Source organism: Suillus fuscotomentosus (genome assembly GCF_016647785.1).
Source record: "Suillus fuscotomentosus strain FC203 chromosome Unknown F5891scaffold_86, whole genome shotgun sequence".
Taxonomy (NCBI): domain Eukaryota; kingdom Fungi; phylum Basidiomycota; class Agaricomycetes; order Boletales; family Suillaceae; genus Suillus; species Suillus fuscotomentosus.
Window position 1 is genome coordinate 48,150 of NW_024539598.1, and position 14,743 is coordinate 62,892.

Sequence of the window (14,743 nt, forward strand, 5' to 3'; positions counted from 1 at the left end):
GGGCTGAATATGACGTCGGCGATGAGTAGCGCGACGACTGACTCAGAGATACCCACAGACGAACTCGCACCAGCAAACCTCTTGCTCCCAATTCCCGCACCTTCTTTAAACAATTCACAGTCTTCGTTCTCATTCTCCCGTACATCAGATACAGAATGGAAATCGCTCCCACAGGAAGTAGCATCTGCAGACATTTCAATAGCTCGTATGTTCTTTATTTGTGTTGGTCCGCATGCCTCTAATCTTTTACCAGCTGATGGCAGCTTCGTCGAGACTTCATCTGGTTCAGCTGCCAGAGAATTAAAGAGGCGCTACGATCAATTTCTTGGTGTAGGTAAAGATGTCCGTTCTCCATACGCCATCACCGCCTTCGTCAATCAGCACGGAAAGCAGATGTATCGTGTCAGGTGCGGTTACTCCTGTGTCATCGCCACCATGCACAGCTAATTTCGTTACTTCCTTATTTAAAAGTCGTCGCGATGCAGTCGCTCCCGCCGCTGCTGCAGAGGAAGCAGAGCAAATGACTCACAAGGTGTCCATGTCCGTTGATGCCTCTCGTACTCGTGCCTCCAAAACCCGTTCCCGCATGAGTTTTCTCACCCAGAATAGAGTAAAGTTCACCGCCCAGGAATCTCAGTCTAGTTCCACGACCACGCAGCCGCGCAAGTTAGTACGAAGGACCCGCTCTATTCCAGACATGTTCGGTATGGCTGCTAGCTCGTCTGTCGCAGGCCCATCCACACAACCCACCTTCACTGGTAGGACTCATTCACACAGTGTCACTGGTGCAGATATGCCACGTCCGCATCCAACTGCGCTTTTCCCTGATTCGCCAAAACAGCCTGTCGCAGACATTTTTGCGGAAGTCATGCAATGGCCAAACGGCTCCGTACCCACCTCTCCATTTTCGAATTCTGAGTCCGAAAACAACGCTTTACCAGGTCTCATCCCACATCCATTTGGACTCAGTACTACTTTCGAATCGCCCACTAGACCTTCTTCTCATGGTTTTTTACCCATGCCGCGCGCACTACGGGAGATGCAGTCGTTTGAGTCCGGTTTGACTGCTCGCGCAGGAGATACCACACAACGAGCAGATACCCCTGATTCCATCCTCCCCCTCCGTGTCTCACCCGACCTCATCCAAGATTATTCCCCCTCCCCACCCCCAGGCATCGTCCCATCCGACCCAGAACTCATCCCACTGCCAGAAACGAGCATGCATTCCCGATATTCAACAGAGGTGTTCGATGTTCTCCAGACTTACCGCGGTCTTCCACAACTGGATAGACTGTTTTCAGATTCTGCAGGGGAGACGACTATCAAAATGTCTCTTCGCGCAGAGGATAGCGCTGCACCCCGTAATGACCCCCGTTTTGTCCTCTGGGGGGAAATACACGTTTCTTCTGATTTGGATGGTGATGATGTCTCAGTGTCGCAGAGCAGCCGTGGTGGAATGTCTTCTCCTTCTAATTCTCGCAGGGGCCGTGGGCCTATAGATGTCCCTGTAGTGCGTGTCGACGGGGAAGGTATGACCACCAAGGTGCTCATCGCAGCAACGATCGAACGATGGATCGCCCAGCTAACAAGCGATCTTGATTACGACGAACTACTCAACTTCTTCCTAACCTACCGAACATACATATCTGCCGTCGACCTCTGCCACCTCCTCATCTGTCGTTTTCACTGGGCGCTGAGTGGTAAAGATGATATGGTACGGAAAATCGTGCGCGTGCGGACGTTCGTAGCTATCCGATACTGGCTCTTAACGTTCTTCGTCATGGATTTTTTACCGAACCAAGAGTTGAGGCTTTTGTTGGCAAGTTGGTTAAATACCCTTGTGAAGGATCCTATTTTGAAGAAACATCAGGATGGTCTGGTGAGTCTTCCCTCTTTTATGGGTTTTTTGAGCTCAAGTATGAAACACAGAACATCGTAAGGAAACTCATTAAAGTCGTCAAAGACTGCAAAGAAGCCCATACCCGCAGACACCGCTCCGGCTCCGTTTCCGCGCGGCAAAGCTTAAACATTCCTACCAGACCCCGGCCCACGCACGTCCTAGGAGAAAAATTTGCAGAAGCCATATCCTCCAAACAGCAAGACGACTCTGATGTAGACCTCGATTTTGCACCCGACGAACCACCCGCACATCCCCAATCTATCTTTCATGGCGACAACAGCCACGCATTTTCGTTCAATTCTGGCAGCGTGTCTTCTCCACCCAGGGCTGCTGCGATTTTGCAACAACCGTTGCAGATGAACATACTCCAGCAGAGTCGAGCTTCTATCTCAGCAGCATCTTCTACCACAAGCGATACCACCCCTACGAACAGCTCCCCCCCTCCTATTGTGTTCCCTCAGAGTGCGATCTCTCGTGCATTCGTGAAGACAATCGGGCGTTTGGGAAGATGGAAAAGAGTGTTGAACTCGAGGCAGACTGTGGATACGGGCCTTGCAGTTCCTGCAAACGTTTCGGCGTTTGATTTGGAGTTGAATGCGACGGGGGATCTATTGATGGTCAGGGGCGGTGTTGAGCAGTATCTGAAGATGATTGAGCCAGCGGGTGTGGGTGGGTGTAAAGGAGAGAAGGTGTTGGATGGGGGTGCGTGCCCCGTGATTGGGAAGCAGAGTCAGAGTGTGGTGGAGAGTACAGTCAAAGGGCTTGAGGCGAAGCTAGACCTGTCATCGCTGCAGACGCAATTACGGGTTGTTACGGAGGTGGAGGAAGAGGAGGAGCGGGACAGTGTGGCGGTGGGTTCTTTGAGTGATAAGCGCGTGTCGATACAGGAGAAACGTCAGTCTACTCAGGAGAGACGCAAGTCTACACCAGAGAAGCGCCTATCCATATCGTCGGTCTCCCGCGCGTCCACGCGCACACATTCAACAGACTCCTTCGGCTCAATCCTATCCTCACGATCACGGATCAACCCACTCGTCGCCCAAGTGCAGGCACAACCACCATGGCGTTTCGATGTCGTCTCCATCGACGATCTAGATCTCTCAGATACCTCTTCTGAGGTGCATGGCGAAAATCCACCCGCACCACCAGGTCTGCGCAAGCCCCCGCGTCGACTGCCTCTTAGGCGGGATTTCGAGTTCATACGCCGGTCGGTGGACAGCGTTTCCTCGTTGGGGATTCGTTCTCGGGACTCGATAGCCTCGGGTGGATCTGCTGTGTCGTCTGCATCTGTCGGAGCTGCATTGGGGAATGGTATCCAGCAATGGCAGGTCAACGCCCTCGTGGATTCCTTGAGCGACGAGGAGGATAATGGGGGCGTCGAAGAGGCTCTGAAACGTCTTGAAGGCCAGATCAATCCTCAGAAGCGGAAAGAGAAAGCAAAGAAGGTGGACGGGTGGGTACGTACGATTCAGGAGCGGATAGCTGTGGGTGATTTCGGGGATGAGCAGCCGAGGTTTTTTGCGTTGGATAGTGAGGATGAGGAAGAAGAGGAGGATTATGAGATCGATCAGCACGAGACTGGGGTATTGAGGGTGGATGAGCAGACTCTTGTGGGCACTGGATCGCAGGTGACAATTTCGGGGGCTACGACGACGACGACGGATGGCTTCTTCAGCTCGGTGGCTTCGGAGTTGACAACTAGAACGGTGGAAGCCATGTTTGGAGGGTCGGGACCGACGTCACCGCCCGTGAGGATGAGCGATTTGAAACCTGCGCCTGAAGATGCTGTTCCACTTGAGATATTGCAGAGCAGGGTACCGTCAAGACCATCTACGTCCCACGGCTCGCCTACAGCATCCCCCTTTATAATAACCTCTCCATCCAAATTCATATCTCCTGGTCGAAAACAACACCGAAGCTGGATCCTGAACGTGAGCGCTGACGCGATCGTACAGCATTTCTCGATGATCGACCGAGAGCTTTTCTTGGGGGTCAAGCCTGAAGAATTGATCATGGACGATTGGATGTCGTGTCAAGAGGTGAATGTGTTGGATTGGGCACAGTATCTCAAGGACCGGGCGCGTTGGAAGGCCGAGTCACGGTGGAGCCAGAAGACGACTGCACTGGCTGCTGTTCGAGGGCGGTTTAATTTGCTTGCGAATTTTGTGGTTGCCGAGATTGTGATGACGCATCCGAGCGATAGGGCGATGTTGGTGGGCAAGTTCATTCGTGTCGCTTTGGTGAGTTTGCATTTCGATGATGTTTTAGTTTAAATCTGACTTTGCGCGACGTGTTTCAGAAAGCATACGTCCAGAGTAATTTCAATACGTTGGCAGCCATCATCACCGGTTTGCAAAACGAGTGGGTCGTGAAGGCTATGCATCGGCATTGGGGACGCGTGAGGTTGTGGGAGAACGGGGTGCTTCAAAAGCTGAAGCAATTTGTGTCGCCGGACAATGATTTCAAGGCTATGCGCGATGCTATCGCTGCTATGGCAGACCCGAAGACTCTGAGTGTGACGACGCGGACGTCTACGGTCTTGAGTAGCAGCAGCACAGACCTACCCTCGGGAAAATCAAAAGGTTCTCACGACGCCAAGACGCCATCAGCCTGCGTCCCATTCATTGGGGTCTATCTTTCTCAACTATACCGCTACAGCAGACTCCCAGATCTGATCGACCCAACCTCACCTCACGACCCCGTCGGCATCGATTCCCAAACCGTCAATTTCGAATCTCCAGCCCATCCAGAGGTATTCGATTCGCTGACGCCTCTCCCGCCTTCAATGCAGCTGGAACCATTGATCAACGTGCATAAGCAACGGCTCATTGCTGGCGTGATCAAGGATCTGGTGGGCGGGCAGCATCTTGCGAGCCGGATTCAGTATCAGGTCGATAAGAAGTTATTTGGGAAGTGTCTTAGGATAAGGGGCCTTGATGGGGAGACGATACAGATGGCGTATGGTATGTATGTGGAGTCGGAGACGGGGGCGGTGCGTCCGACGGGGTTCCCTTTGTAGAGTGTGTCATGCTGGATGTTATTCCGCTATGCCAGTGGGTGGCACTTTGTGCTGCTTTTGTTCTTCGACATTCTCTTATTTCATTTCATGCGCAATATGGATATAGAGCCTTTTTCGATTTTTGTTGTATTGACAAGAGTAATGTATGCAATACGTAATTGAGTTTAAGGTCTTGCGAGGACTGATGCCTTTCCCCGTACTCATAAGTACAGTAATAGTCGATCATTGTATATCATCACTGCTGATCATTCACAGGGAGACTGCACCTAGAGAATCTGACCATGAAGTACTGCATAGTAGTGTTGGTAGGGGAAAAATAGTAGTAAAATAGACAAGAACGTCAGCACATAACGAGAAGTAATGCAAGTGATGATACGCTGCTTCATCAATTATGGCCATTCGTGTTGTCAACAGAGACACAGCAGATACAGAGCACTATGCGAGTCCATAGGCCGATGAGACTGTTGACAGCAGGACGCGACGGTGTTGCAGTTGCAGACGCAGGAGTTGCACCAACAGCTGCAGATGTCGTGGATGCTGTGGTAGCAGAGGTCACGGGAGGACGAGACGATGATGCCTGGCCATGGGATTGACCTTGTTGTTGCTGTTGGCCTTGAGTGTGGGTACCTTGCAAAAGTTTTTTTTTCTGGCGCGGTGGGGAGACATACAAGGCCTTTGAAGCGAATTATCATCGAATCAGGCAGAACTCGGAGGTAGACATACCTTTCTATCCTGGACGGTGGGCACCTCAACGACACGAGGCGTAGTGTGGTCAAAACGTGGGAAGAGCGAGGAAAGCCGACCAAGGATGGTACCTGATGATGAGGGTGTTGTACGGCTGCCACGACCATGACGGGGAGGGGGACGACGCGTTGCAGAAGACTGAAAACTTGATTGTCATTAATATGTTGGACCATGATTCCGGAAACTCACGCCAACGTGTACATCATTGAAAAAACCTGGCGGCAATCGATGCGCATCCGAGAACTTCTGATTTCGACGTGGTGTGGCATCCGCCTGGCACAAAAATGAATAAAAGCAGGCCATGTTTAAAGAAACGACTCATTACCTCTAAAATTGACATGCCGCCAACCTGAGATAATACGGATCAGTACACATCATTTTCAAACATTCAAAGTTGAGATACCTTTGGGGCGGAGGTCTAAGGCACATGCCATGTCATCAATGTGATCGATAAGAAACAGGAACCAAACTCACAGTCAGAAGTTTACCAAAGCCAGCTTCCTTGACGATAGCAGCGGCATCCCATGTGTATATGTGATCATCACAGACAGTAGCTAGCAGTTTGCCATCAGGAGAAAAGACCGCAGATCTCACCGCGCCTTCATGGAGGAGGGGTGGTCCAATAGGCTGACCGTTTTCAATGTTCCAAAGTCGCGTTGTCTTGTCAGATGATGCGCTCACAAGGATACGGTTATTGGGAGATAATGAAAGGGCTTTAACAAGATGTTGATGTCCTTCGAGCACAGCAGTTTGTGTCCCAGTGGCGGTGTCGAATTTTCTAAGGGAGTGGCCTTCAAAATTAAGTGACCCGGAGATAATTGTGTTGACATCCGAAGACCAAGCCAAACATAAAACTTCGTTAAGCACTGGCATGTCTGCCTTGAGTTTTTTGAGTAGTTCGCCTGTCTTGACATCCCAGAGTTTCACCGAGCCCTCGTTGACGCTGTTGTGCCCGCCCGTTGCAATCATTGTTGCATCGGGTGAATAGTGAACTGTGCGCACGTATATATGCCCAGTCTTGATTGGTTCAAGGATGGTCTCGCCGCTGTCGACATTCCACAATCTTGCTGTTCCATCGTTTGATCCGCTCACCAGTCGACCTCCGTCCGGACTCCAAGAGATAGACGACACCTCCGAAGTGTGGCCTGTCCATCTTGCAGTGACTTTACCTGTCTCAATGTCCCATAATCTCACTATTCCATCATCACTCCCACTTGCCACTTCCTTGCCGCCCGGCGACAACGCTATGGCCCACATTGTTCCACTGCCTTTGTCCTCCCAATTTCTGCCTTGCTGCTTGCCACTCTCCAAGTCCCATACTCGCAACGAAGCGTCGTCAGAACAGGTGATAGTGCGCCGTCCATCTGGGAGGTACAAAATGCCCCAGACTGGTTCCTTTTGTCCTGTAATCTTCCTTTGTGGTTTGACCGCTGACATGTCAGGTGAGCTATGGATGATGCGCGGCGAATTTATCTACACAGTCCAGCTCTGCTCTGATCTTTTTCTATAGCGTTCTTCAATAGCACGAATCTTTATTTCGCTGGACAGCAATCGCTGGTGCAGGTCTATCCCTCTTTTGCCTCAGTGGTTTTGGCTAAAGCGTATAATACATGTGGTCACTCACCAGCAAATTTCAATAGAACTCGATGTCCACACACTTAGCATGAAAGACCGAATCGAAGGATGTGTTTTGTTGGACGCAGAGGCGAGTTAGGATGCGTGCTTGTATGGGTTGTTTAGTTGCATACCAGGTGCGCCACAATAGCAGCGCCTAAGTCTAAGCTGCCATGCCCAAGTCTGCGTCATCGACACTTGGGGCGCTCCCCGCATTACTGCTATGAACCGCCTGGCTCCATGAAAATGAGCATTCATATCAATATGATCGTGTATTGATGACATTGGCATATGTCCACGGCGCAGTACCGTACTGTCGTGCATATTATGACTAAGAATTTGACATTATTTCATGGTTGGGTATATTCATAATTTATGCCAGAATTGCCCAACGGTTAGTTCTCTGAGAGTGTTCTTGATGCTTCTGGTCAAGTCGAAAAATGGCTCGGTGGCATGCTTTTGGTGCACGTTGTCACTCTCGTTGCTCATTGAAGGCCAGTGATTTCAAAAAACGCGTCAAAGCTCGAAACGAGGAACAGAACAATAGTCCATGCTGCTGAAGTTGGAATTCTAAGTTGTAGTTCTCTGCCGGCTGAAGAATGTGCGCCCGACGTGCTCCACAGACTCTGAGGATCCAGAAAAGGAGGAAAATAAAATAGTCATTGGTTGATGATGTACTGGTTGTGCATATCCCTATGATGTATAAAATAACAAGGGGGTGGTCGTGAACCCATGCAACTTGATCTAAGAATCAAATGTAGAACATATAGGGATACTTGCATTAATCATGATGGTGCGCCAGTGGCCGCGTCAAGGCTTGCCGCATCCGCGTCACGACCGTGGGAGGCGCGGGAAAATAGCTACGCCCTAACCCTAGGGTCAGGTTCTGCTCTCGTTTCATACAGCTGAAATTTTTGATCATCCAACGTATGTCTACACACGGTGACCATAGAACAGGAGAAGATGATCAACATTCATCTGCGTCTCGCGAACTTTTGATTATTTACGCTACGGAAACAGGTACAGCTCAAGAGGCTGCTGATCGCATTGCGAGGGAATGTCGAAGAGTCTATTTTCACTGTCGTGTGAAGAGCATGGATGCGTATCCACTAGTAGGCGGCTTTTCAGTCGTTACAGCATAATATTCAGGTCCGGTGCAGGAAACATTGATCTTGGAACGCTTGGTCATCTTCGTAGTTTCGACCACTGGCTGGGGAGCTGAACCCAGAGCTATGACTTCGTTATGGAACATGTTACTCAGGTCTGATCTCCCAAACGACCTATTCGAGGACACGGATTTCTCCGTTTTCGGCCTTGGGGACACCTCCTATGAGAAATTCTGTTGGCCAGCGAAGAAGCTGTCGAGACGGATGCAGAGCTTGGGAGGTCATGAAATTTGTTCACGAGGAGAAGGAGACGAACAGCATCGCATGGGGTGGGTATCCTTTGTTTACTGCGTTTCCCGTGGCTGATCGATGTGCAGGGTGGATGGTGCATTGGACCCATGGATCGAATGTCTCCTAGAAGTTCTCATACAGCTCTACCCACTGCCGCACGAGCAAGATAATATTCCTGCTGGTCGACCACCACCTCGCGTATCCTTGAGCAATGTGGCATCTGATACGTCGTTGAATCCAGATCCTCTAGATGAGGACACGAAGCTTCACACAGCTTCGGTGAAATGTAACAGACGGATCACTGCGGAAGATTGGTTTCAGGACGTACGCCATTTTGGGTTTTCCTTCGAAGACGATATAAAGTACGAGTCTTTGTCTTTTGGATTCGCGGCTACTGATTGGAAAATTCAGATATAGTCCTGGAGATGTTGCTGTGATCCATCCGTCTGCAGCTGCATCAGAAGTCGACTCTTTCCTTGTCACCATGGGCTGGGCGAATGTTGCCGACGATTTCTTCACAGTAGAACACACAATGTTAGGTACGACAAAACAGGACCCAGTAAACCCCATCTAATATCTTACAGATCAAACGTTGCCCGACCATCTACCGAAAATCGTTTCCCGTCGGATTCTATTCACGCGCTATCTCGATTTCAATGCTGTTCCCCGCCGCTCTTCTTTCCAATTGCTGCGATATTTTGTTACCGATGAGCTTGAAAGCGAAAAACTTCATGAATTTGTATCGATAGAAGGAGCGGTACGTCGGGTTTCGTCATTTTTCTTTCTTTTATTGAGGACGTGCAGGACGAAATGCATGATTATTGTCACGCGTGAAACGCACAACCTGGGAGGTATTGTCTGAGTTCCGGTCCACAAGGATACCGAGAGAGTATGTCTTTGACTTGTTCCCTCCGCTGAGACCAAGAGAGTTCTCAATTGCTAGTTCCATCAAGGTGAGCTCGAGTCAAAATGTGTTCACTGCAGTTCAATTCACCTCTGTTTCGTCAGCTCCATCCCCGTGAAATACATCTTTGTGTTGCTATAGTGCGCTATCGCACGAAATTAAAAATTCATCGGAAAGGCGTCTGTACTAGTTATCTATCAGGGCTTAAATTAGGTCCGCACGGCGTCCTAGCGTAGTTCCTGAACTCATATCATCTCCAGGAGATACCCTTCGTATCGGTTTCAGAAAAGGCTTCATCTCACTTCCTACGGATCCAAACACACCAGTGGTGTGTGTAGGTCCAGGGACAGGCATCGCACCTATGCGTGCCGTCATTAAACAACGCATACACGAGGGACACAATAGTATGTTTGGCTGTCTTTGTATATCAGCTGATCCTTGATGACCCCAGATACTACCTTATACTTCGGTTGCCGTTCTGCACACAAGGATCAACATTATCACACGGAATGGGAATCTCATGCGAAAGAACGAAAACTCCGCTACCGCGTTGCGTGTTCTCGTGATGGACCAGAGGGTGTCAAACGGACGTATGTGCAAGATCTGATGAAAGAGGATGCACAGTATATCTGGACAATGCTGGGGCAACAACGAGGCATCCTTATCATCTCAGGGTGGGTCAAGATTATATGTGACGTATGATGAACCCTAAACTTTTATGATAGTTCTTCGAACAAAATGCCTACTGCTGTCCGTGACGCTGTGCGACGTGCAGTGGAGAGGTTCGGAGGAAGGCCGAATGCCGAATGCCGAGGCTGTGGAGTATGTTGCTTCGATGGAGAGGGAGGGAAGGTTGATCGAGGAATGTTGGAGCTGAGAATATTCGAAACCAGTGAGCATAAAATCGTGAAGAAGGCATACTCTTTGATAAGCAGATTTCGCAATTTCCGTTGGGTCGCATCAAACCTTCAGGCAAAACGGTCTCAACTTCGCTCGGCTTTGTAGTCCTACACGGCAAACGCTCTGGCAACGTGCTCGCATTACTGCTGCTTATCGTGCCGTACACATCTTCCTGGAGGTGATACTCAACGAACACATTTTATCGCCAGCTCTTTGGACTGCAAATCTCAGACTGCAAACCTCACTCAAAGAACTGTCAATTTTTGGACGAAGTGGCTTCGGCTTCGGCTTCATGCTAAAGTCTGATCGAATCTGGGAGACGAAGCTTTCTATTCTTCCACTTAGAAGTTAGTACCCCAATTAACCTGTAAACCAACCTGCCGGTGGGTCATGAGTATCAGGTATGCACTTGGTTGCAGTAGTGAACAAACCATCTACTCCCTAGGTGGTATAAAGGCTTAGTGGTATCCTCCTAAAAACTGTGCGGTAGGTGTAGGGGTAGCCCCCTGACAAGAACCTTCGCAGGTTCAAAACTGCTGCCTCCTGCCCGTCTAGCGTCCCTCTAGCTCTAGTTAACAGACTCTTACCTTGGGAGATCGGTGCCTGCGGCAGGTGCCAAGAATGTGGTCTACTTCGCGACACTCAACTGGATGCTCTGGCTTCGGCTTCGCTTCGTAGCCAGTCACTAACTCTCAACTTCGCGCTTGGAAATTGATTGTCCAAGCTCCACTCCGCTTTGCAGTTCTAGTGTCGGCAGCTACAACTTCATTGTAACCGTCCTAGCAACGTGCTCGCCTCGCCGCCGCTTATTGTGTTTAGTCTGGTACTTCCTCCCACTGGTGTTGTTACCAACCCGGGTTGTGGCTGAATATGTTATAACTGGTGTGTCCTGCTTTGAATTAATCGCAAAATGACAGGTGGAACAACAATTAATTACTCAAATTGCTAGCTAGTCCGAGTCGTCAATAACGATCGAGCTCGATGACCATTTCTCATGCCTGATGACACCGCCCAGACATTTCCGCTAGTACTCTCTTCCTCTTGGGGTAGATGTGACGACATTAGCTTATAGAGTAAAGCCTCACTCGCCATGTTTTTCACGCCTTGGAATTCTTTCAATCTCAACAGACGATTGAGCATGCCGTGGATGCAAAATACCCTCTTCTAACCGAAGAGGGTTGTTACTCTCGGGTCTCGTCGACCTGCAGTATTTCGTGTGCCATGGCCTGCTAGCAGATCCATTTAACTAACTTAACTGGTTACGAACAGGTCAAGTTATAATTCTCAACGGGTCAGTAACGACATTGCTTTCTCCTGCTCATTCCGACTAGAGCAGACACTTCATCCTATAGTAGATACTTTGATGAATACATTTTTTTCACCACCGGACTGTAAGCCTCACCCAAAGGATCGTCCATTTTTACACGAATCTAAGCAACGTCGACTTACCGGCAACTTCCATAGCTCCTGGTGAGAACGCGTTCAGTCTAGTCTTATGATAGTGACCTCCACATCGCCACGCTGTATTATCTAGTCATTTCATCTTCGATGGAACGCACGTCTGACACTGCCGGCAGGAACGGCGAACTGATGGTACGCCTCACACTAGGGCATTCGTGGTCCCGAAGGTACGGAAGGGACAGGGGTTCCCAAGGCTATGGTGTATTACCCTACGTCACGGAGTACTACTTTTATTGGACAAAAACTTCCATAACACAGTGACGACTTGCAAAGCCGCTTTTCGCTCTCTTTTACCATATTCTTCCAGTATTCGTCCGTTCTTTGATCGAGTTCCATTACCCTGTGTAAGCACGCATTAATTACTAGAGTTCCCGTAATCTACATAAATACTAATATCCGCGATATCAAAACACAAGCTTTGCCTTTTGGCGTAATAGTTAAGCGGACGACAGTCTTGACTAAGTCACAGCCTGTCATTTTCTCCACCATGACGCTACAATGAATATAACAAGCAAGGTTTCACCCAGCCGATGCACAGGTAACACGGTTAGGCGGTGCGTTATTACGATGATTGAGTGGAGCTTCGTGTCGAAAGATCAAACTTAGGTTTAAGATCACTGTCACCAATGGGTCAAGAACACAGGTTGCTTGTATGTCATTCCGGTAGTTTGCGGAATGAGGAGATCGACCCAGACTGGGGCACATACGGGGATATAGTCATCTGAATGAGATATAGCTTATCAACGGTGACAAAATATATTGCACCACACGAGTTTACCGCATTGATTCTGATAGGAATGGATGTCTTCCGATGGACGGAACGGAAGATCCAAATCTTGAAGCTTGAAGAAAGTGATCCGATCTGTGAATGCCTGTAATAGCGACGATGGGGCCCGAACGTTGCGACTACAAAAGAGCACGGGGATCTCGGACGCTTGCTTGACGGAAATTAATCCTAGTGACCGATTATTCAATGACACATCCTATAACACTCCTAGACCGGCTTTGAGCTGATCTGCGAGATCGTCTGCTTCCTGGGTGTTGCTATCTGATTCCTTCCAAACCTTCTCTTCCGTAACACAGCGCTCACAACGGCAAGGTCCGAATCCCCACTCCGATAATCTCCGGCGTCGATCCCTGAGACTGCTCTGGGGGTTGGTGTATGTAATGAGGAGCTCCTGGCCTATTTCGAAATCCTCCTTTGCGATCACTGTGATGCGCGAGAGCGCGGTGCGCTGGTCCAAGTGTCTTATCGAAACATTGGGAGTGCAACTGTGGTTAAGGTGAGAGTGCAGCCTGTACAGTCCGCCATGGGCCTCCAGATCTACGAACCGATGTAAAACAGCGAAAAAAAATACGATGGTTATGGAACAACTTACTGAGACTCATGCGGCCCAAGCCACGTAAGAAGGCCTGATATTCGAAAGTAAATTTCTGTAGCTCTTCGGAAATTGGCTTTTTCAAGACGCGTGCGAGTTTTTTCTGTTCTGCAGGTGTCCGAGGTTCTTTGAATGCTTGCAAATACAATTCAAAGGCTCTCCGCCAATTGTCGCGATCGGGCTCTAATCCCTGCTCGCTATTAGAGGGTCAGTAGCCATCCACCATCGAAGTGTTGGAGTTCAACGGCTCACCGAAGACACTGAGCACGTTCTTCCATCCCAAGCTCAGCGAGGCCCTGGACTACTTCCCAGTCCAAGTCGAACGTTGCAGCATCCTGCTGAGAAGCCAGTAAAAGTCGGCTGGTGCACTGCGCGAGAGCATGCAGGGCCATCCACTGCGCATCTCTTGCGAAGGCAAGGAGTGGTACAGATGCGGGATTGCGTGCGGAACATAGGAGAGGGTGTACTTTTTCTGCCTGCAGACGGCAGAGCCTATTGCAGTATCTTGCCGTGCAGGGAGTTGCGGTTGTGGAGGCCTCGCAGGATATATGCAACGGGGAATGATCGCGGATGATGCACGAGCAGAAGGAGCACGCCTCAGACAAGTGCTGGAGATCATAGATCTCCCTTTCTAGACATGAGCTCTTCCATTCGAGAAACGGAACGTGTAGGAGTGCTCACCATTCTGGGGCCAGGATGAAGGGATCCTCTTTCCATAAAACATCCCCTTTGGCTATATTTTCTTTAGCAACGAGGCCCTTGCCCTTGACCGCGTCGAAGTACTTGACTTCTACCCTATTGGTCCACTTGTTGACATCGAGGCTTTATTGAGCCGAAAAGATGGATGGATGATGTTGGTTGTACTGTTGGGCGTCCCAGGGTCTGAATTGATGAGCCCTTCACTCTGCAAGATCTTTCGGACGCGTTTTTCGCTGACCGTCCATGATGAATTTGCGTGAAGTAAGAGGCTGTGGATTTTGGCGACGCCAGAAGCAGGGTTGCCTTTTTTCAGCTCAATAATAGCTTTCCTGACTTCATCTTCGGTGGGGATGACATTCCTGCTGGTGGATGACATGATCGTTGGGTTCGACGAGACGGTTTCAAATCATGATCTGTTCTTTGAGCCCTTGGTAATCAAGAACGGACGAGAAACTCCTTGTCGAAGCTCTACCTGGTCCGGACCGAGTCTGACTAGCTAGTACGTAAAACTTTGAAACCAACTTGGTACTCAGGCTGTTACTACATCTCCTATGGATAGTAACAGTGCAATGCATGCCACTAAGCTACTGCAACGGGGCCAATTTTCGTAGCAATTGAGAGCTATCCCCCCACCGAGAGCCACGGTGAACACGAGGTAAATATTGAAAGCCAAGTAATTTGAATCCCCGGTCGCCGCCCCTTGGACTAATCTCATGGTTAAACAAG

The 14,743-nt window shown here is 49.5% G+C and overlaps 4 protein-coding genes across 4 annotated transcripts; 2 read left to right on the forward strand and 2 right to left on the reverse strand.

Moving 5' to 3' along the window:
• Positions 1-21: 21 nt before the first annotated feature.
• Positions 22-4,919, forward strand: F5891DRAFT_1195697 (uncharacterized protein; the record flags this gene model as incomplete). Its single annotated transcript, XM_041368179.1, has 5 exons — positions 22-205; positions 254-407; positions 472-1,879; positions 1,930-4,140; positions 4,200-4,919. The coding sequence occupies 5 exons, from the start codon at positions 22-24 to the stop codon at positions 4,917-4,919; spliced, it is 4,677 nt and encodes a 1,558-aa protein (XP_041219577.1).
• A 192-nt stretch (positions 4,920-5,111) lies between these two features.
• On the reverse strand, positions 5,112-7,030 carry F5891DRAFT_737879 (quinon protein alcohol dehydrogenase-like superfamily). Its single transcript, XM_041373032.1, has 8 exons — positions 6,666-7,030; positions 6,345-6,606; positions 6,138-6,290; positions 6,067-6,081; positions 5,989-6,012; positions 5,853-5,936; positions 5,643-5,801; positions 5,112-5,592 (listed from the first exon to the last, which is right to left on the reverse strand). Exons 1-8 carry the CDS (start codon positions 6,737-6,739, stop codon positions 5,305-5,307), a joined length of 1,059 nt encoding a protein of 352 aa, XP_041219578.1. The 5' UTR covers positions 6,740-7,030; the 3' UTR covers positions 5,112-5,304.
• A 1,176-nt stretch (positions 7,031-8,206) lies between these two features.
• On the forward strand, positions 8,207-10,455 carry F5891DRAFT_1131075 (riboflavin synthase domain-like protein; the record flags this gene model as incomplete). Its single annotated transcript, XM_041364623.1, has 11 exons — positions 8,207-8,389; positions 8,438-8,712; positions 8,761-9,036; positions 9,086-9,213; positions 9,259-9,431; positions 9,526-9,627; positions 9,683-9,791; positions 9,839-9,982; positions 10,030-10,252; positions 10,304-10,347; positions 10,373-10,455. The coding sequence occupies 11 exons, from the start codon at positions 8,207-8,209 to the stop codon at positions 10,453-10,455; spliced, it is 1,740 nt and encodes a 579-aa protein (XP_041219579.1).
• A 2,328-nt stretch (positions 10,456-12,783) lies between these two features.
• F5891DRAFT_1256575 (uncharacterized protein) lies at positions 12,784-14,393 on the reverse strand (the record flags this gene model as incomplete). The annotated part of the gene is made up of 5 exons (XM_041370028.1): positions 12,784-13,263; positions 13,319-13,515; positions 13,571-13,945; positions 14,000-14,113; positions 14,134-14,393. The coding sequence occupies 5 exons, from the start codon at positions 14,391-14,393 to the stop codon at positions 12,923-12,925; spliced, it is 1,287 nt and encodes a 428-aa protein (XP_041219580.1). The 3' UTR covers positions 12,784-12,922.
• Positions 14,394-14,743: the final 350 nt, after the last annotated feature.

What these genes read in the sequence shown, in the direction of transcription:
- F5891DRAFT_737879 (XM_041373032.1), bottom strand. Translation starts at nt 6,739, where the DNA reads ATGGAACAGCAAGATTGTGGAATGTCGACAGCGGCGAGACCATCCTTG. An exon ending in TCAAGACTGGGCATATATAC is followed by an intron (nt 6,607 to 6,665) that starts GTGCGCACAGTT and finishes CGGGCACAACAG; the next exon opens with CGTCAACGAGGGCTCGGTGA. An exon ending in TCAATGATGTACACGTTGGC is followed by an intron (nt 5,802 to 5,852) that starts GTGAGTTTCCGG and finishes TCAAGTTTTCAG; the next exon opens with TCTTCTGCAACGCGTCGTCC.